The sequence below is a fragment of the Chrysochloris asiatica genome, unplaced genomic scaffold (genome assembly GCF_000296735.1).
Source record: "Chrysochloris asiatica unplaced genomic scaffold, ChrAsi1.0 scaffold00046, whole genome shotgun sequence".
In the NCBI taxonomy this organism is placed as follows: domain Eukaryota; kingdom Metazoa; phylum Chordata; class Mammalia; order Afrosoricida; family Chrysochloridae; genus Chrysochloris; species Chrysochloris asiatica.
Genome location: NW_006408564.1, coordinates 2,261,046 through 2,278,424, shown reverse-complemented (window position 1 = coordinate 2,278,424; position 17,379 = coordinate 2,261,046). Strand labels below are relative to the sequence as shown.

Sequence of the window (17,379 nt, the reverse complement as noted above, 5' to 3'; positions counted from 1 at the left end):
AACATCTACCCTGTACACAGAGGCGATAGAATTGATACTTGATGTGAACACTCCTTCCCTCTCTGTTGGTATTTTGAGCTATCAGCTCCATGAGTATAGGTTAAGTTCATCAAATTGTAGCAATTTACCCTCATTTCCTTTATCAAAAATTGATTTTTTTATCTTCCTCTAGTCCAGTTCTGATTATCAAGCCATCAAGGCTAGGTCAGATGGGTACTATCTGCAAGTCTGTGTGTTCTTGTGCTTTATGCTTAGCTAATAATGATTTTTTTTTTTTAACTGTTATCTTCCTTCAAGTATCAGTCCAAATTTTGTTTGCAGATGTCCAAATGCTTTTGTTTATGCTCTTCTGTGAATTGTTTCACTACCCAAAACTTTTTAAAACCCAAGTCTGTGGTAGATTATTTCATATGCAGAGCCATGGCTAATTTGCAAATGATTTGCCACATAATCCATTATCACTCGTCTATTGGACAGGATCATTGTTGTCATTGGCTGCAGACAGGCATTTTAACATACCCCGAGTGTGGATCATTTTTTACTTAGCCTCGTATGTACAGGTTCCTCATGAGCACAATGAAGTTTTCTGGAATATCCATTCTCCACAATGTTATCTATAGACTTTATGATACTCACAGTCGAAAGCCTTTACATAGTCAGTAAAGCACACACAAACATCTCTGCTTTCAGTCAAGATTCCTCTGACATCAGCAATGATATTCCTTATTCCACATCTTCTTCTGAATCTAGTTGAATTCCGGGCAGTCCCTTGTTGACATACTGCTACAACTGTTATTGAATTATTAAGTAAAATATTACTTGCATGTGATAGTAATGATACTGTTGGATGATTTCCACATTCTGTTGAGTCACTTTTCTTTGGAAATGGGCACAAATATGGATTTCTTCCAATCAGTTGGCCAGGTAGTTGTGTTTTAAATTTCTTGTCAAAGATGAGCGAGTACCTCCAGAGCTGCATCAGTTTGTTTTAACATTTCAATTTGTATTCTATCAATTCCTAGAGCCTTTTTTTTTTTTTTTTGGCCAATGCCTTCAGTGAAGCTTGGGCTTCTTCCTTCATATACTTCTTGATTATATACTACCTCTTGAAAGGGGTGAATATCTACCAATTCTTATGGTATAGTGACTTTGTATATTTCTTTCATCTATGTGCAGCATGAGGCACAGGCCCAAACATTAGCCAATCCCTCAGCTGTCTGTGGTGTTGGTCAAGTCCCTTCTCTCAAACAGCAAAAAGGAAGGCAAATAAAATTCCTTGTAAAATCATTTGGAAGGCAGAAAGAAAATGTAATTGGTGTTGGGGGAGGGAGAGACTCAAGGAGATTAGAAGAGGAAGGGAGGGGAGGGGAAAAGGAACAAAGAAAATACGAAAGATTTTCCAAGTTGCTTAAGATTAAGAGTTGGTAAAATTAATTAAGAAGACTCAGCATGGTGCAGTTAACACATTGGGCTGCTAACCGAAACAGACAGAGGTTCAAGTTTACTCAAAGGAGCCCAGTAGAGAAGTCTGATGATTTACTTCTAGAAAACTAGTCACTGAAAATCTTATGGAGCACGGTACTATTATGACACATAGGGAATCCTCATGAGTCAGCTTTGACTTTAAGGTTGACTGGGTAAGATCAATTTTGGGATAACCATTCATAGAAACTATGCCCTAGCATTGCACACACACCCTGGAAAGGTGAGAAGAGAGGAAATACCTGAGTGTTACAAACCATTCCAGAGTGAAGTATTTCAGCACCTCGTAGACCACTTGGACATGGCTGGCTTGATGCTTTATCTTCCAGGTGATGGGAGCAGAAGGAGGTTAGCAGCAAAATCCCCAACACAGTCCTTCATGGAGTTCTATGTGACCCAGGGGATCATGATTTTCAACAGTTTCCAGAAATGCTTCAAATCCAAGGTCCCCCAAGCCATTTTATGATTATGCATTTTTCCTATAGCCTCAAACCAATGGCTGCTTTTGCCCTACCCTTCCTTGCAGACCCCATCAGGTCACCACAGATCCCCAATAAGGATCTTGAACCCTGCAAGCTCTTAGTTGGTCTCAAAAATGCTGTTCTTGCTTTTGTTTGGAAGATCACTGATAATAAAACACAAAGCACACATAACTGGAATAGCTTTCACCTTTGAAATTCTCTTACCCTCATAGAAAAGAAAAATTACTTAACCAAGCCCACACATCCTCTTCCTGAGGCTGCTCCACTTGCTATAACTTTGCTTGCTGCCCAATAAGTTTCAAGATTATCATTTCCCTAAAATTGCAAGGTCAGTGGTTCAAGATCACCATCCACTCCTTGGAAACCCTATACAGGGTCGCTATAGGTTGGAACCGACTCAACAGCACTTAACAACAACAAGAAATATTTTGCAGATCCTTCACACTTGGGGATAGAGAGGCCAAGGAAATGGACTTATTAACCTGGTGACATTTGTGCCACGTGGACAGCACGCCCTCTGACCTATGGTAATTTTATTTTGCTTTTGTCTTCAGGATGCTGTGTTGTGAAGGATACAGGATCAACATTATAGTTTCCTGGGCTGCCATCCAGCTCTACAAATGCTGGCTATAGAGCCCTAAATCAGTTATGCAGCCTCTTTGTCTTCATCTTTGAAAAGAAGGATAATAGTAATATCTACCTGATTAGGTTTCTAGGAGAATTAAATGCACTTGAAGCATTGTGAATGGTACCTGACACTCACCATTCAATTAAGACTTGGATATAATTTGTTTTGGTTTCTATATTTAGGAACAAGAAACCAGTTTTAACCTTTATCTGACTGGTGGTCAAGGTCAGAGGTTGGGGTATAGAGGGAAAAAGCAAGCAATCTTGTAGCACCTCTACGTCTTGCCACACACGAGAAGGACATATCGTGCAGGGACACATAACAGGTATGGATGGATCATATCTCACCCACACACCCAGGCAGAGTTTAACTATTTTCACTATAGCAGACACAAGTTTAAATACAAATGGGTATGTGAAGGTTACAGGCTAAAATTCCTTCCCTAGAGTATAAAGGCAAAACACAAGAATTATTAACCTATGGGGAGACTGAGTATGAACTAGAACAACAGTGGCTCATAGGGACTCCGTTTGATTTGGATTCAAGGAGACTCTGGCAAAGAGATCTAATTCTCTCCAAAGTGTTCTGGTATTCCAGTGACCTGAAAGCTGTGACATTTCTCTAGGTGCTCAAGTCACCACCGAATACATCTCAAGGGACAGTCAAGTCCACCATTCATTATGACCGTATATTCCACATAACAGTCCAAGACTGGGTGACTTGCAGTACCCTGTCTTTCTAAACATCTCCACTGCAGTTCACTGTTTCCCAGCCTGGATGGCAGCAGCAAAAGAGGAGAAATGAGAAGGCAGGAAAGAATGTGACTCACTACAGAAAAGCAAAAAGGGCCATTCCATATTTGCAGCGAGATGTCGCAGCAGAATAAGAACTATCAAGTCTCTCATCCCCTCTACTATTCACTATGTACTTAACACAGTTCACTCAAGTAAAAACAAGCAGCGGGACGGTGGAGAGAAACTGCCACTAACACCTTCTAGTAAAGGGAGCCAATGCATCTGAAGGTATCTCAGTGATTTCCAACACACTGGTTGGCCTAAATTTCTTCAAAGGTGACACTATGAGTGTCAGATCGTAAGTATCCCTCACTTTGGGGACCATATGGCTACTAATGCAAGTACCCAACTCTGTCATCAGCCACAGACAATATGTAAACAAATGGGTGTGGTTGTATTCCAATAATTATTTATGGACACAGACATGTGATTCATATAATTTTCACATATCATAAATTATTCTTATTCTTTGATTTTGCTTGACCATTTGAAAATCTAAAAATCATTCTTAGCTCACAGCCTATACTAAACAGGCAATGCGCTACAGTTTGTCAAATCCTTCCTTAAATCTATTTTCTTACCTATCCAGTTATCACTTCTCAGTCTTGTGCACCAGGGGGAGGTAAAGACAAATAACTCGGTGACTTTTTTTTTTTTTAACTCACTTGGAAGAGTAACTATGTAGCTAGCATGCACCGTCATTTTTCTAACTTAAATGTATGCAGCTTTATTCCTTGAGCAGATTCTGGAATGAATCCCTTTTATGTTGAGCAGTTCATATTTTATTCTAAGTGTGTATGAGCTGCCGCTAAGTCACTAACCAATGGATATTAGGCAAAAGTAAATGGCATCCGGCAAATCAATAAATAGTTCCCTGTTTCTACCTTTAGAAATGAAATGCTGCCAAGGGACCCATTGCACAGGCAATCCTGCTGCTGCCTTTATAGACTCATAGTTATATCACTAGTAACCCAAGGTTTCCTCCAACTCATTCAAAAATGTTGATTAAGCAGTTGTCTTGAGCAAGGCCCTGGCTAGGGTGTGGATTGCTTTTAAGAATGACTGCCAACAATCCTCGCCTAGCCAGCTCCCTCACTTTCTTCTGCTTCCACTTTCTTGGAACCCAGCTGTCAAACTATAAGGCAGTCCAGGATACCGGCCTGAGAAAAGTGGATACCTGGTGTTGTCCTGGATGATTAGGCACCATGTGGGACATGGCCACAGAGAGGAGAACCAAGATGCCTGGTCAAGCCCTCAGCTATGTTCTGCTTAATAAAAGATCCCAGCTAACACTCTGAGTAGCCACCACTCAAACAACACACAGAATTGTAAGAAATGATTCATCTGTTGTTCTTTTATGCCACTAGGTTTTGGGATGTTTTATGGCATCGATAAAACACAAATCATTTTCCTTTCCTTCTCCTTCCTTCTCTGTTAGTTTTCTATTACTGAATAACAGATGAACATCAATTGTGTAGCTTCAAACAACACACATTTATTATCTGACAGATTCTGTGGGTCAGGAGTCTGGGCACAGCTTAGCTGGAGTGCTGGCAGTGGTGCTGGTCATGGTTATATGGCGTGGAATTGGTTCCGATTCATAGCGATCCTGTACAGGCTTTCCAGGCCTGTAAATCTTTATGGGAACAGAAAGCCTCATCTTTTTCCCATGGAAAGGCTGGTAGTTTCTAACTGCTGACTTTGAGCTTAGTACCCTCATTCAAAACCACAACATTGTCAGAGCGCCTTGTTCATGACCTTACGCAGCTCTAACCAAGATAATGACTGGGCTGTGTTTTCATCTGGGGACTCAAGTGGGTAAGAACCCATCTCCAAGGTCATTCAAGTTGCTAGGAAAATTCACTTCCTTCAGCTAGCTAAGGACCCAGTTTTGTGCCGGTTGTTAGCTGGTGCTGTCTTCAGGTTCTAGAGGTTGCATGCAGGTTCCTTATCACTAGACTTCTTCAGTACAGTTACTTCATCCAACTCAGCAGTGAGTCTTTCAGCACTCAGGAAGAGCCTACTCCTACTGGACTAAGGATTATCAACTGATTGAGTAAAGTCTACCATTATAATATTCCTTTTAATTAACCAAAACTCAGCTGGCTTCGGATCTTGATTATACATACAAACCCCTTTCACTTTACCATATTCTATTGGTTAGAATCAAGTCACAAGTCCCACCCACATTCAAGGGGAGTTGCTTATGCAGGGCATAAACACCATGGGGAAAAAAATCATGATGTTACCTACCCTGGGATCTCTCTACCACACTCCTTTTTTAATGCTGTCAGCAGAGGTAGAATGTGGTGCATGGGGGTGAAATTTCTCAGAAGTAGAAGACTTGTCCTTAAAGATGAACTGAACCACTGAAGATGCCAGACAGATGCAAAAATAATTATGTGACTCAACATGAAGATGTAGTTCCCTTAAAATAATTTTCATGGAGCTCAGAGTTCAGGATTAAGACAGTGACAAGAGAGTTTCAGGCAAATAAAATAAGGATGCCTCAGCACAGACCACAGAGACAGGAATAAGGGCCCTAAGCCTGGGAAATAGGAATGACCTGTTCATCTAGATTTAATGACTAGGGATTCCTTACCTATAGGAGTCGGGCAATAAAGCTTATGAGTGAAGGAGGATGAGAGGTTGTAATAGGGACTGATGGAGGTCATGACCAAAGGGAGCACGTGTTTGCTATCTAAGGGGCTGGCCACTCCTCAGTTCCAGCCCTTTTTTGCCATATGTGAATGATAGCACTAAAGTCCCTTTATGAAAGAAACTAAAATCCGAGATTTTATAAGATCTACAAGGTTTTAAATGTTGGCCAGTAGTTGACAGTTTTTTAGACAAAGTGTGGGCTAACATACACTGATTTTGAGTGAAGAAACATAACCCTTGCTATACAAACAGAGAAAAACAAATGTGACAAAGTCCACAGAGTAACCAAATATTTCTTGGGCTATCTCATATGGTAATATTTCTCAACATGTGTTTCTCCCATTAACAGCATCATTATCAGCTGGGAACTTGTTAGAAATGCAAATTCTCCCATACCATCCAGATCTAGTGAATCAGAAGTCCAGGGAGCAGGATCAAGTATAATTTTGAAACAAGTGCTCCAGGTAATTGTGATGGTCACTCAAGTTTGAGAAGCACTATATTACGTGAAACCAACTTAAGATTATTACCTTTCTTTCCCCTGAACATATTTCCTATTAACAACCAACTAACAATCAGCAAAAAGCTGGGACCTCACATAGCTAGCCGAAGGAAATGAATTTTTCTAGCAACCTGAATGACCTTGGAGATGGTTTTTCCCCACTTGAGCCCCCAGATGACAACACAGCCCAGTCAGCATCTTGATTACAGCTGTGTAAGGTCATGAGCAAGGAGTTCTAGTGGCGTAGTGGTTACAAGTCAGACTGCTAACCTCAAGGTCAGCAGTTTGAATCTGCAAGTCACTCCACAGGACAAAGATGAGACTTCCTGCTCCTGTGAAGATTTATAGCCTCAGAAATCCTATACAGGGTTGCTATGTGTTGGTACTGACTTGAGAGCACACAACCATCACCACCATCTTGAATACTGCATTCTATTGCACTAAACCTCTAATGTCAGAAATATGAGCAAGATGACTGCTCAGACATGGCACTTTGTCTCTCTTTAACACAAGGCTAAGTCACATCAGGCATTTATACAAATATAGCACCTGCACCTTCATAGGGAAGTGTATAAGGCAGAAAAAAATATGTATATGAATGTCACTACACACTCTAGAATGGGGTAGGATGGAAAGAGTATACTATTAATTTCTAATTATTCTTTATATATAAAAAGACAACAGTTTGAACCACAAGGTTAGCAGCTCAAACTCCTCAGAAATCCTATACTGAGTCTCTATGAAATCCTATACCAGCTACTCCTCAAAATCCTATACTGAGTCTCTATGGGTCAGAACTGATTCAACGGCACTCAACCAACAAAAACATCATGTAACATTGAAATTTCCAGGACCCATTTTCCAATTAATGCAAGAGAGCACCTAACATAAAATCAGTATTGTTCCACTGGAAAGATCCATTGAGATTTGTCTAAAACCATCTTGCGAACAGAGAACTTCCATTTCATTTGATGGTGGGTTCTCAAGTCAGTACCATATTTGAGTCCCACCTACTCTTGATACATCCATCCCAGTCAGCTTTCCTCCAGTGGTAGAAAAGATGATTGTATCTAAGGATGAATGCCAGTGGAAGGAGATGGTATCCATTTGGGACTATGTTGTATGTATCTTTACACCAGACTCACAAGTGGTGTGGGAAACGTCTGTATTATTAGAGACCATGGAAACCAAGATTGACCAAAGACATATGAAATGACATGTCACACGGACAGACATATACTCTCTGAATACAGTCAAAGCCACATTTGTCATTTATGTATTGTTCTTTTTGCCAATTGTGTATGGTTATTTGACCTCCCAGAAATTAAATATGCACATATTGAACTCCTTGATCCTTTCCTGTCCCATCCCTGCTCTTCTTCCTGACCTTTCTACTTCTGTTCCTGTAACTTCTTTTACGTTGGCTTCTCTTCAACTCCCTCAACCCCATCCTTAGGCAGTAAGTCCTACAGACGTGTGATCTCCACTAGCTCTTTTCTTTTCCTCCCTTTTTTGAGTTTAGATCTTAACAATCTGTACCTGTCCCAGCTGAATCTGTAGAAGCCGAGGAAGGTCAGCTGTGGATCCCTTACCCAGAAGTCTTTAGATCGGGACTTCCTGAAGCTGCACATGCCCCAGTTCCCTTTCCTCACCTGACATTCAAGCTCCTCCAGGACGGGCTCACTTCACATGATCTCTGAGATCTCACAGCACCTGAGTGTCCCTACACTCTGGTGTGGTGACTGTCTGGGAAGTCTCAGAGGTCTCTAGAGTTTGACACATATTCCAGAAACCGAACATGAAGAATCCCAGAGGTGAACGGTGAAGTCAAGCATGGAGGAACTCTAACCAAAGGTTAGCTAACTATACAACCTAGAGGTTGTGCCCAGAGGCAATTCTCCAAGTTGCCAGCTCTACACCAAGGGTCAATTGGAGGGACACCTTCTTAATAACATAACTTTACACCAATGTCTCTGAATTCTTGAGGGAAGGAAGAGAACACTGGAGAACACTAGAGAGGCTCTTTGCCAACCTGGGGGGAGGAGGCTTTCCTTGGAAGTCCTGGTGTGGTGCTGTGGGTTAATGCGTCAGACTGCAAAGCCATTTGAACTGCAAGGTCAGTGGTTCAAGCTCACCAGCTGCTCCTTGGAAACCCTGTACAGAGTTGCTATGTGTCGGAACCGACTCAAAAGCACTTAACAACAACAGTCACATTTTTGCAAGTACAATTTTGCCAAAGATAATACAAAAATGGCTGCCTCCATGCATTCACAGAAAATTTCCAGATGTTCAAGATGGATTCAGAAGAGGACATAGAACGAGGGGTATCACTGCCGACATCAGATGGTTCTTGGCTGAAAGCAGAGAATATCAGAAAGATGTTTGTGCTTTATTGACGATGCAAAGGCTTTCAATTGTGTGGATCATGACAAGCTAGTGACAACATTGTGGAGAATAAGTAATCCAGAACACTGAATTGTGTTCATGGAACCCATACATAGACCATGAGACAGTAGTTAGAACAGAACAAGGGAATATAGAATGGTTTAAAATTAGGAAGGGTGTGCACCAGGGTTGTATTCTTTCACCATACTTATTCAATCTGTATGCTGAGTAAGTAATCTGAGAAGCTAGATTATATGAAGACAAATGAGGCATCAGGATTGGAGGTGTAGCTGGTGGGTTTGAACCACCAAGTTTGTTGTTATCAGTTCAGTGGTTATCCTTATAGCACCACACTAGGACTCCAGATGTAAGGTAGGAACTAGCTATCCATAATTTTAAAAAGATCACCCGTTAATTTTGCCTCATATGCAAATTATTGAATAATGTGAAAGAAACAGAGAAGAATTGACTCATTTGTACTGCAGTGTCAGCAAATAATCTTGAATACAGCATGGACTACCAAAAGAACAGTGGAGCTGTAGGTTAATGCACCAGACTGCAAAGCTATTTGAACTGCAAGTTCAGTGGTTCAAGCTCACCAGCTGCTCCTTAGAAACCCTATACAGGGTTGCTATGGGTCAGAACCGACTCGATGTCACTTAACAACAGCAACAACCAAAAGAATAAGCAAATCAGAATGAGAAGAAATGCAGTGAGACTGTCCCTTAGAAGACTTCAACTCACTATGGCCATGTCATCCCAAAAGACCAAATGCTAAAAATGGACATCATATTTAGTAAAGTAGGGGGCCAATGAAAATGAAGGAAACCCTCAATGAGATGGACTGATACAGTAGCCACAACAACATACTGAAGAGCACTAGTTATCATGAAGGTGGCACAGGACTGGGTGAGGGTCACCATAAATCAGAGCCATGGCAACTAACAGCGACAACCAAAGCTTGGTTACACTCAACTTCTAGGATAAGACATTGAAAAGGCACCAAACATATTCATGTCTGCCACTGAGACCTATATGAATCTATTAAATAAACGCCAACTTGGAAATCAAAGAAAGGATTAGAACCAAGAAGAGGTAAGTTTTGAGGATATAGCACCATATGGTTCTGTAACCTCCAGAAAAGATTCGGGAAGGTAATGAGGCTCAGGGAAAAACTGCAGAAACGTGGAAACATAAAGAGATGGCTGCAGGAGCAGTCTGCTGATTTTATCAGTCTCTAGATACCGGGCTACCAAGCAGTTCAGCCTCATGGACAACAAAGAGAGAAATGCTGTTCAATATGTACAAAGTATACTTTGCAATCAAAATTTTCACTGAACACATTAAACATATCTTTATGGGTTGGTTTCCTCTTCTCCAAAGAAGTTTCATTTTGAAAACAAGAAAGGCTCTAGCCTTTGGTTTTGGTCAACCAAAAAAACCCCAAAAAACACAAAACACAAAACTGAGAAACCAGAGGCCATTATAGGATTAAGTTTATAGAGGGTACTTATCTGTGGACAATCTAGAGGTTACAAAATTAAGATTTCCCCTGAACTCTACTACAGGGCTTCAGGGCTGGCGTTGGCATCAACTTACCTTTCGATCTGGCCAATTGTATTTTGCAAAGATTGTATCATAGGTGTCCACAGCCCCATCAGTTATGAGCATGATCGCCTGGCTGCAGATGCTTCCTTGTCCTGTGTGATTGAACTGTGGAAAGAAATACATTCAAAACACAGTATTTACCACAGGGCTCTGTGTAGCTTCAAGTCTTCGGGGGCATGAGGCCTTCAACTTCAGAAGTCTCTTATTCTATACCGCAGAGCTCCTTAAAACACCACAAAACAGAACTTACATGACAAGCCTCTTCCCAAGTATGGATCATCATGTTTCCTCTGACAAACTGGAACTAAATATGATCACAGAAGGATTCCTAAAAATCACACATGGGCTGAGAAGTCAGATTCTAGGGCCATTAACCTCTCTTAACTTCAAGCACAGACAGTGGCATCAGAATATCAGCTCTAAGGAGCTGGGATAATGATGTTATATGGACCCATTCTAAGGGGCAGCAGAAAATGTGAGTGGAAATGTCTCTTTCAAAATCTAAATGAAGCTGGATTGAGTGGGACTGATATGTACAGACTGTACTATATAATAAAATGAAGGTAGTCTAAGACATACAGAATAAAGTCAGGAATATGATACTTCTGAATCAGAGCTTGAGCCTTTCTTTTTTTTTCTTCAGGGTGCATTTGAAAGACATTAGCAGGATTCCAGGGTTGTGCTGATTGGTGTGCAAAATGCTAAACTTCTTGAACTCACAGCTTTACATACTGTAAAAGCTCCTAGCCTTTGCCATTGGTAGTTACAGTGACCTACGTATGACTGTTAGAATTGCATGCTTCAACTTGCATGATGTTGCATTCTTCACCTTGGATCAGGGTGAAGAAATCTTTACTGAATGCTATAATTAATGACTGGATGAATGAATTAATTCTAATAATGAAACTAAAGTGTCACTATGTCCTTCCACTCCTGTAACCCACATGACACATCCTCCCTTGATGGCATGAGCAGACAAGGTCCATGCTACTGCAACCTGAGCACGGCTTTCTATATGACATCACTACTCATTCAACTGTTGTGATCAACATAACTTAGGATCCTAGGAAAACTCTTGCCCAACAAGACGAAAGTTGCAAATAACATTGTTGCTTGTTCCAGATATTTCCCAAAAGGCCCATCAACTCTACAGCAGAAGACCTCAAAAGAAAATTTACACCCTCAGACTCTTTCAATCCCTGACCTTAAAATGCTGACCCTGCTGTGCTGAACCATCCTAAACAGTAATGAGATATAGTACAGCAACAACTGTGAGGATGATCAGGACTGAACAACATTTTAGCCTGTTATAAATAAGGTCATTATGAGTAGAGGTCAAGTCCATGGAACCTAACACTATCACCACCATCAAATATCTTACGAGGATCCTTCCTGGATCCTAAGTGATCCTACTCTTTTCTGTCTACACTGAAAGATCCACTTTAAACCAACTTCCAAGTCTCAATAGTGATTCCAAATATTTCCTGTTTCTTCAGAGAGGCTATTGAGACTATCGTGGTAGAACAGAAAGAAAAGCAGCTTTATTGTGGTAAGAATAAATACAGTCTTGTTTTCTCAACAGGTTGTTCTGAATATGTTTTGTTGTTGTTGTTAAGCACCATCAAGTTGGTTTCGACTCACGACTCATAGGGACCTGTTATAGAATTTCTGATGAGCAGCTGGTGAGTTTGAACCACCGGCCTTGTAGTTCAAATCAACTTTGTGGTCCAGTGCCTTTGTTGTTGTTGTTAAGTGCTGTCGAGTCTATTCCAACTGACAGAGACCCTGTACAGAGTTTCCAAGGAACAGATGGTGATTTTGAACCACCAACCTTATGGTGATTTTGAACCACCAACCTTATGAACATTTGGTCACATTTGCAAAACCAACTTTGCAGTCCCGTGCATTAACCCACAGTGCTACTCCAGAGGGAGCAAAATATTGCTGCTTTCACTTTACTGCATCAACCCAGAAGCAAGCCACTGAATCCAAATGATCCTGGTCACTGGAGAATGAAAAGGGGGACAATCAAGAGACTCTGGGGCTGATGCTCACATAATTCATTTGAAAACATGCTGAAAAACTCTCCCTAACAAAAGAAAAGAATGGGAAGGTAATGAAGCTATCTGAATAATGCAGACTACTGAGGAAAGGGGGTGGCCTAGAGCTGTTTATTTTAAAACATCACTTTTCTCTCTGGCTGGATCCCTGGTATTCTCTGAAGCAGTGTTCAGTTGGAGAATTTTAAAGAATGCAATTAAATTCAAAAGCTTTGATGAGTAATATCTCTCCTCTTCATATTTGTCTAGAACTCTTTTTTTCTGAACACTGGGAGTGATGGAAGTGTTTTCCATAATAAAAACAATGAAAAGGGCCTAGTGAGGGACTACAATTAACTCAGTGACTCATCCGTGAGCAGGGAACAATTTCAATTCATCCTGACATTTAGAGCATTTGGTTCTGATTAACAGTCTTTGAAATGTCACCAAATTTTATTTAATTGGCTAAGAAAAAATTTTTAAAAGGTAATCACTGCAAAGATCATATCCATCGCCAAAAAAGATAATTGCACTTGTCACATGACAAGGTGGATGCTAACTACTGTAGCAAAGTAGCTCTCTGCGCTTAAAGAATCTAATGTATTCAGCAGAGCTAAATAGCTAGAAGAGGCGTGGAGGTTTATTTGATTGTTTCTTTCAAAGCTTTTTGTATCAACAACTGCGAGCCTTTAAGTCACACCTGAGCAAATAGTGAATCTGAAATGCAGGTAATTGTAAGAAAGAATTAACTCCATTTAATTACAGCAACCTCTGAACCATTCCAACCTCCAGCCATTATCACAATTTCAATACTCCATGAGTGTGTGTGTGAATGAGTATGTGTGTCTGAGAAAAAGGTTTTCTATTTTCTATTGGCTTGCAAAGGCGGGCATAATGTACAGAAAGAGAATTATATCACTTAAAGGTCACATTGATGAAGTGGAACATGATAAAGCTTCATTTTCATGGGAGATTAAGCATCTCTGTGTTGTGAAATAGTTTGGCTAGTGAAAAGTCCAATGGCAAGAGACAGGATGGAAATGTTTCTCTCTGTGGAATAAATGTGTATCCTAAAGAGTATAGTGCCAACCAATCTCAAGTAAACCCATTTTGTAGCAGTTCTTGTTGCTTCTCTATCTTGCTTTTTCTGAGACTTACATTCGGCCCATCATATTTTCTGCTTGGCAACACTCCAGAAGGTCTTTTATAAGGGAAGGCAGAGCAGGTAGACATGTAGCAGGCTTCCCTGGTTCAAAATATTTTTCACCAGGATTGAAAAAAAACAATAATATCACAGCCTGTATGGATCATTGCTCTGGATGTTAGAGACCCTTGTGGAGCATAAATATCCAATGTGTAGAGTAGTAGAGAATGATGCTATTATTTTTAGTTGTGGTCAAGTCAGCACTTCTCATGCAACCCAGCTTTGCAAAAGGAAGCTAGCGCTGCTCTATCAGGCCCACAGGGTCTCTGAAGGGCCAGTTTTGTGGGCGGGATATGTGCACAGTAACTGAATGCTATGCTTTCACTGTCTTAACAAGGGGTCCTCCTGCATTTTCATTTCACAATGGACCCTGAAAATGATGTAGCCAGCTCTGGCTCTATCCCCATCCCCATTTTACAGATGAGGAAAATAAAGGTAAGATTTAAAATAGCTTTCTCAATGCCACACAGCAAACTCTGGCAAGTCACGATTTTCCACCCTGCCTACCCAACTCCAGAGGCCCCAACTTAATTTAACCACAGGATACCACTCTGTGACTGTCACTACTTTAAGACCTTGGTCAGGAGCAGGAAAACAGAAATCCATTCAGGGCACTAACTTCAGAAGAACTTCCCCGGCTCTGGCTATTCAAAAGAAAAGCCGATTTTTGAATTGTGACCATCTTTTCCATATCACCACCTGGAAATACCTACTGAGATACAGAGCTCAGCTTCTCAAAGTGTTGAGAAGGTATCCCCAGGTTTGGACTAGAATTATAGTTGCAACCTGGCCCTTTGAACTGGCAAGTCATCTTTCTAAACTATTAATAAGTTATTAAGGTGGATATAGTGTCCAAGACACCTTACATGAATGTTATCTTGGTGAGAATGAATGGCCCCAGGTTAAAAATGAGGAAACTGACTTGGCGAGGACAAGAAAAGTGGCACCTTTCCTCCTTATTTTCTCTTCTTTTCTGTAGTCAGGGCACTGAGACCCAAATGACCCTCTCTGTGCCAAAAGAAATTGGCAGAAGAGAGTCTAGAAATTAGGGGCTGACCCTCTGCTTGAGAGGTCAGGATAGCTGAGTAAATAATATGTCTGGCTGGGAAACGTAACTGACGACCACTTGCGCTACTGGGTGTATATACAATATTGGTCAAATGGCTCACTCAGTCTGTGCATTCGCACAAGAAGAGCTACCAGTCTGCAGAACTGACTGGACACCAACTACAGGAAGGCCCCTCTACGGAATACCTCCAGCTCCTGCTCAGTACCTCAACTTGGATGGAGTGCTGCTTAGCACCTATTTGCATTCAGATCTGCCTCAGCCTTTTCCCCTGCAAACCATACCCTCCAGGCATCCGGCTACTTTTGTCATGGTTCATCCAAAAGGGAATATTGGTAGGAACACGGGAGGAAGCCATGGTATTGCTATGCTATCTCTCCCTTTCCCTCTGCCTTGCCAAGGGATGTTTTCTGGGAGTAGCTGCATTTCCCCTACAGTTCTAGCCACCACAGGGCAGGCCCTTCCTTTCAGGAACTGTCTTACAACCTATCTGGATGGTATCACCAACAATTTATGGTAACTCTCCTCCTCTTCCCTCCTGCCTAGGGGAGGTGTTGCTTCCTGCTGCTGCTAGGCTGTGGATTGCTTCCTCCCCTGTTTAGTTCTCAGCTTTTCCATCATCTGTGCAGCCAATGCCCTAAATTAAATACCTTCACTCCTACACTACACTAACCCACTACACTACCAGGGCTCCTTAAAAGACCTCCAGTAATGGCGGTGGTTGTGGACCAGAGAGTTGGTTTCTGAGGCTATAAATAGGGTTTCTGAGGCTATAAATCTTTATGGGAGCAGAAATCCTCATCTTTCTCTCACAGAGCAGCTGGTGAATTTGAATTGCTGATCTTGCTGTTAGCAGTACAACGCATCATCCACTAAGTTAACGGGGGTGCCTCTAAAATAACTATGTTGTTGTTGTTAAGTGCAGATCCTATATAAGGTTTCCAAGGAGTGGCGGGTGGGTTTCAGCAACCAATCTTGTGGTTAGCAGTCCAGTGCTTATCCTACAGCACACCAGGACTCTTCTATAGCGGCTTCTATTTGTTGCTCTTAACAGCTACCTCCCTGGAACAAGGAGATAATGACTTCCCTGTTATTGTCCTTGCCGTGTTAAATTTGCTTCTTAATATAGCAGTCAGCAAAATGCTGATAAAACTCAAGTCAGGTCATGTATTCTCTGCTCAGCCTGGTCAACAGCTTTCTCTCCTATACAGAGCAGGAGCCCAAGTCCTCACTAGTCTATACGGTGCCACATGATCTGGCTCCTGCTACCTCCACCAGCTCATTTCCTACCATTTCTCTCGCTTGTCCATGCTCTTTGGATTACACCAATCTCTCTGGTCTACTGGAGTTCTGGTGTGGAGCCATACGATAAACATTGGATTTCAAGGTAATTTTGGACTGCAAGGTCGGTGGTTCAAACTTACCAGTCGCTCCTTGGAAACCCTATACAGGGTCACTTTGAGTTGGAACCAACTTGAAGGCACTTAACAACAACAACATAGGGCCTTTGGACTTGTTGCTGTTCCTTTCTGGACATTTCTCAAAGTATCCACATGGCTGCTCCCTCACTTTTCCGGTCTCTGCTCTAGTGTCACCTTCTTTGCAGGCCTGACTGTACAGGGTAGCTTCTCTCCTCCGTGTACTCCTATTTCTCAGGAATAAGCCCTTCGTCTATCTCTTCCCACTGCAAGTAGAGTCAAGCAACTGTATCTGCAAAGGTCCAACAGAAAATACTTTAGTCTTTACAGACCACATAGTCTCTATCACTAACTACTTAACTGTGCCCCAAACAGCCATTGTTGTTGTTAAGTGCCTCTGAGTTCATACCAACTCATAGTGACCCTGCATAGGGTTTCTGAGGAGCAGCTGGTGGGTTTGAGCCGCCAGCCTTGTGATTCTCAGTCCAGTGGTGATCCTATGTGTGAATAGATGGAAGTGTTGCTCTGATAAAACTTTATTTTAAAGCATGTGGCAGACTGTGTTTGGTTGGCAGACTCTCATTTTCAGACCTTTGCAGTAGAACAGAGAACAAGTGTGCTTTTGCAGCAAAGATTTTGTTTGGTCTGTTCACTATTGCATTCGCAGTGTCTGATTATTATAACATATGTAGCATAAACTAGTCAAATAAGTGATCTAGAATCTGGAATAATAAAGACAGTCATTACTATTCCTACTAGCCTTGCCACAGTATAAATGATTCATGAGTAGTTTGTTGCCCCAGCTTAATACAATTGGATTCAATAGTCAGACATATCAGCCCAGGATTCCCCCAAAGTGTTTCCCTGACTATTAATAGGTGCTACTTGAGAAGATAAAACCAAATACTATAATAAAATATGCAATGATTTAGAGTTGGATAACCAAAAGGTAAGAACATGGTCAGCATTTCTCAAGCTGGGGAAACTGAAGAAAAAATTCAAGCCTCAACTTTAATTATTGAAAGATTCTCTGGGCAAATTATTGAATGATGCAGAGGGCATCAAGAAAAGATGGAAGGAATACACAGAGTCATTGAACCAAAAGGAAAT

At 41.3% G+C, this 17,379-nt stretch overlaps 1 protein-coding gene across 1 annotated transcript in view; it reads right to left on the bottom strand.

Moving 5' to 3' along the window:
• CACNA2D3 (calcium channel, voltage-dependent, alpha 2/delta subunit 3) overlaps nucleotides 1-17,379 on the bottom strand; it is a 1,461,104-nt gene that overhangs the window by 649,316 nt on the left and 794,409 nt on the right. The window contains exon 11 of the mRNA XM_006862056.1: nucleotides 10,534-10,647. Within this exon, the coding sequence (XP_006862118.1) occupies nucleotides 10,534-10,647 (114 nt within the window). The remainder of the gene's footprint in view (nucleotides 1-10,533; nucleotides 10,648-17,379) is intronic.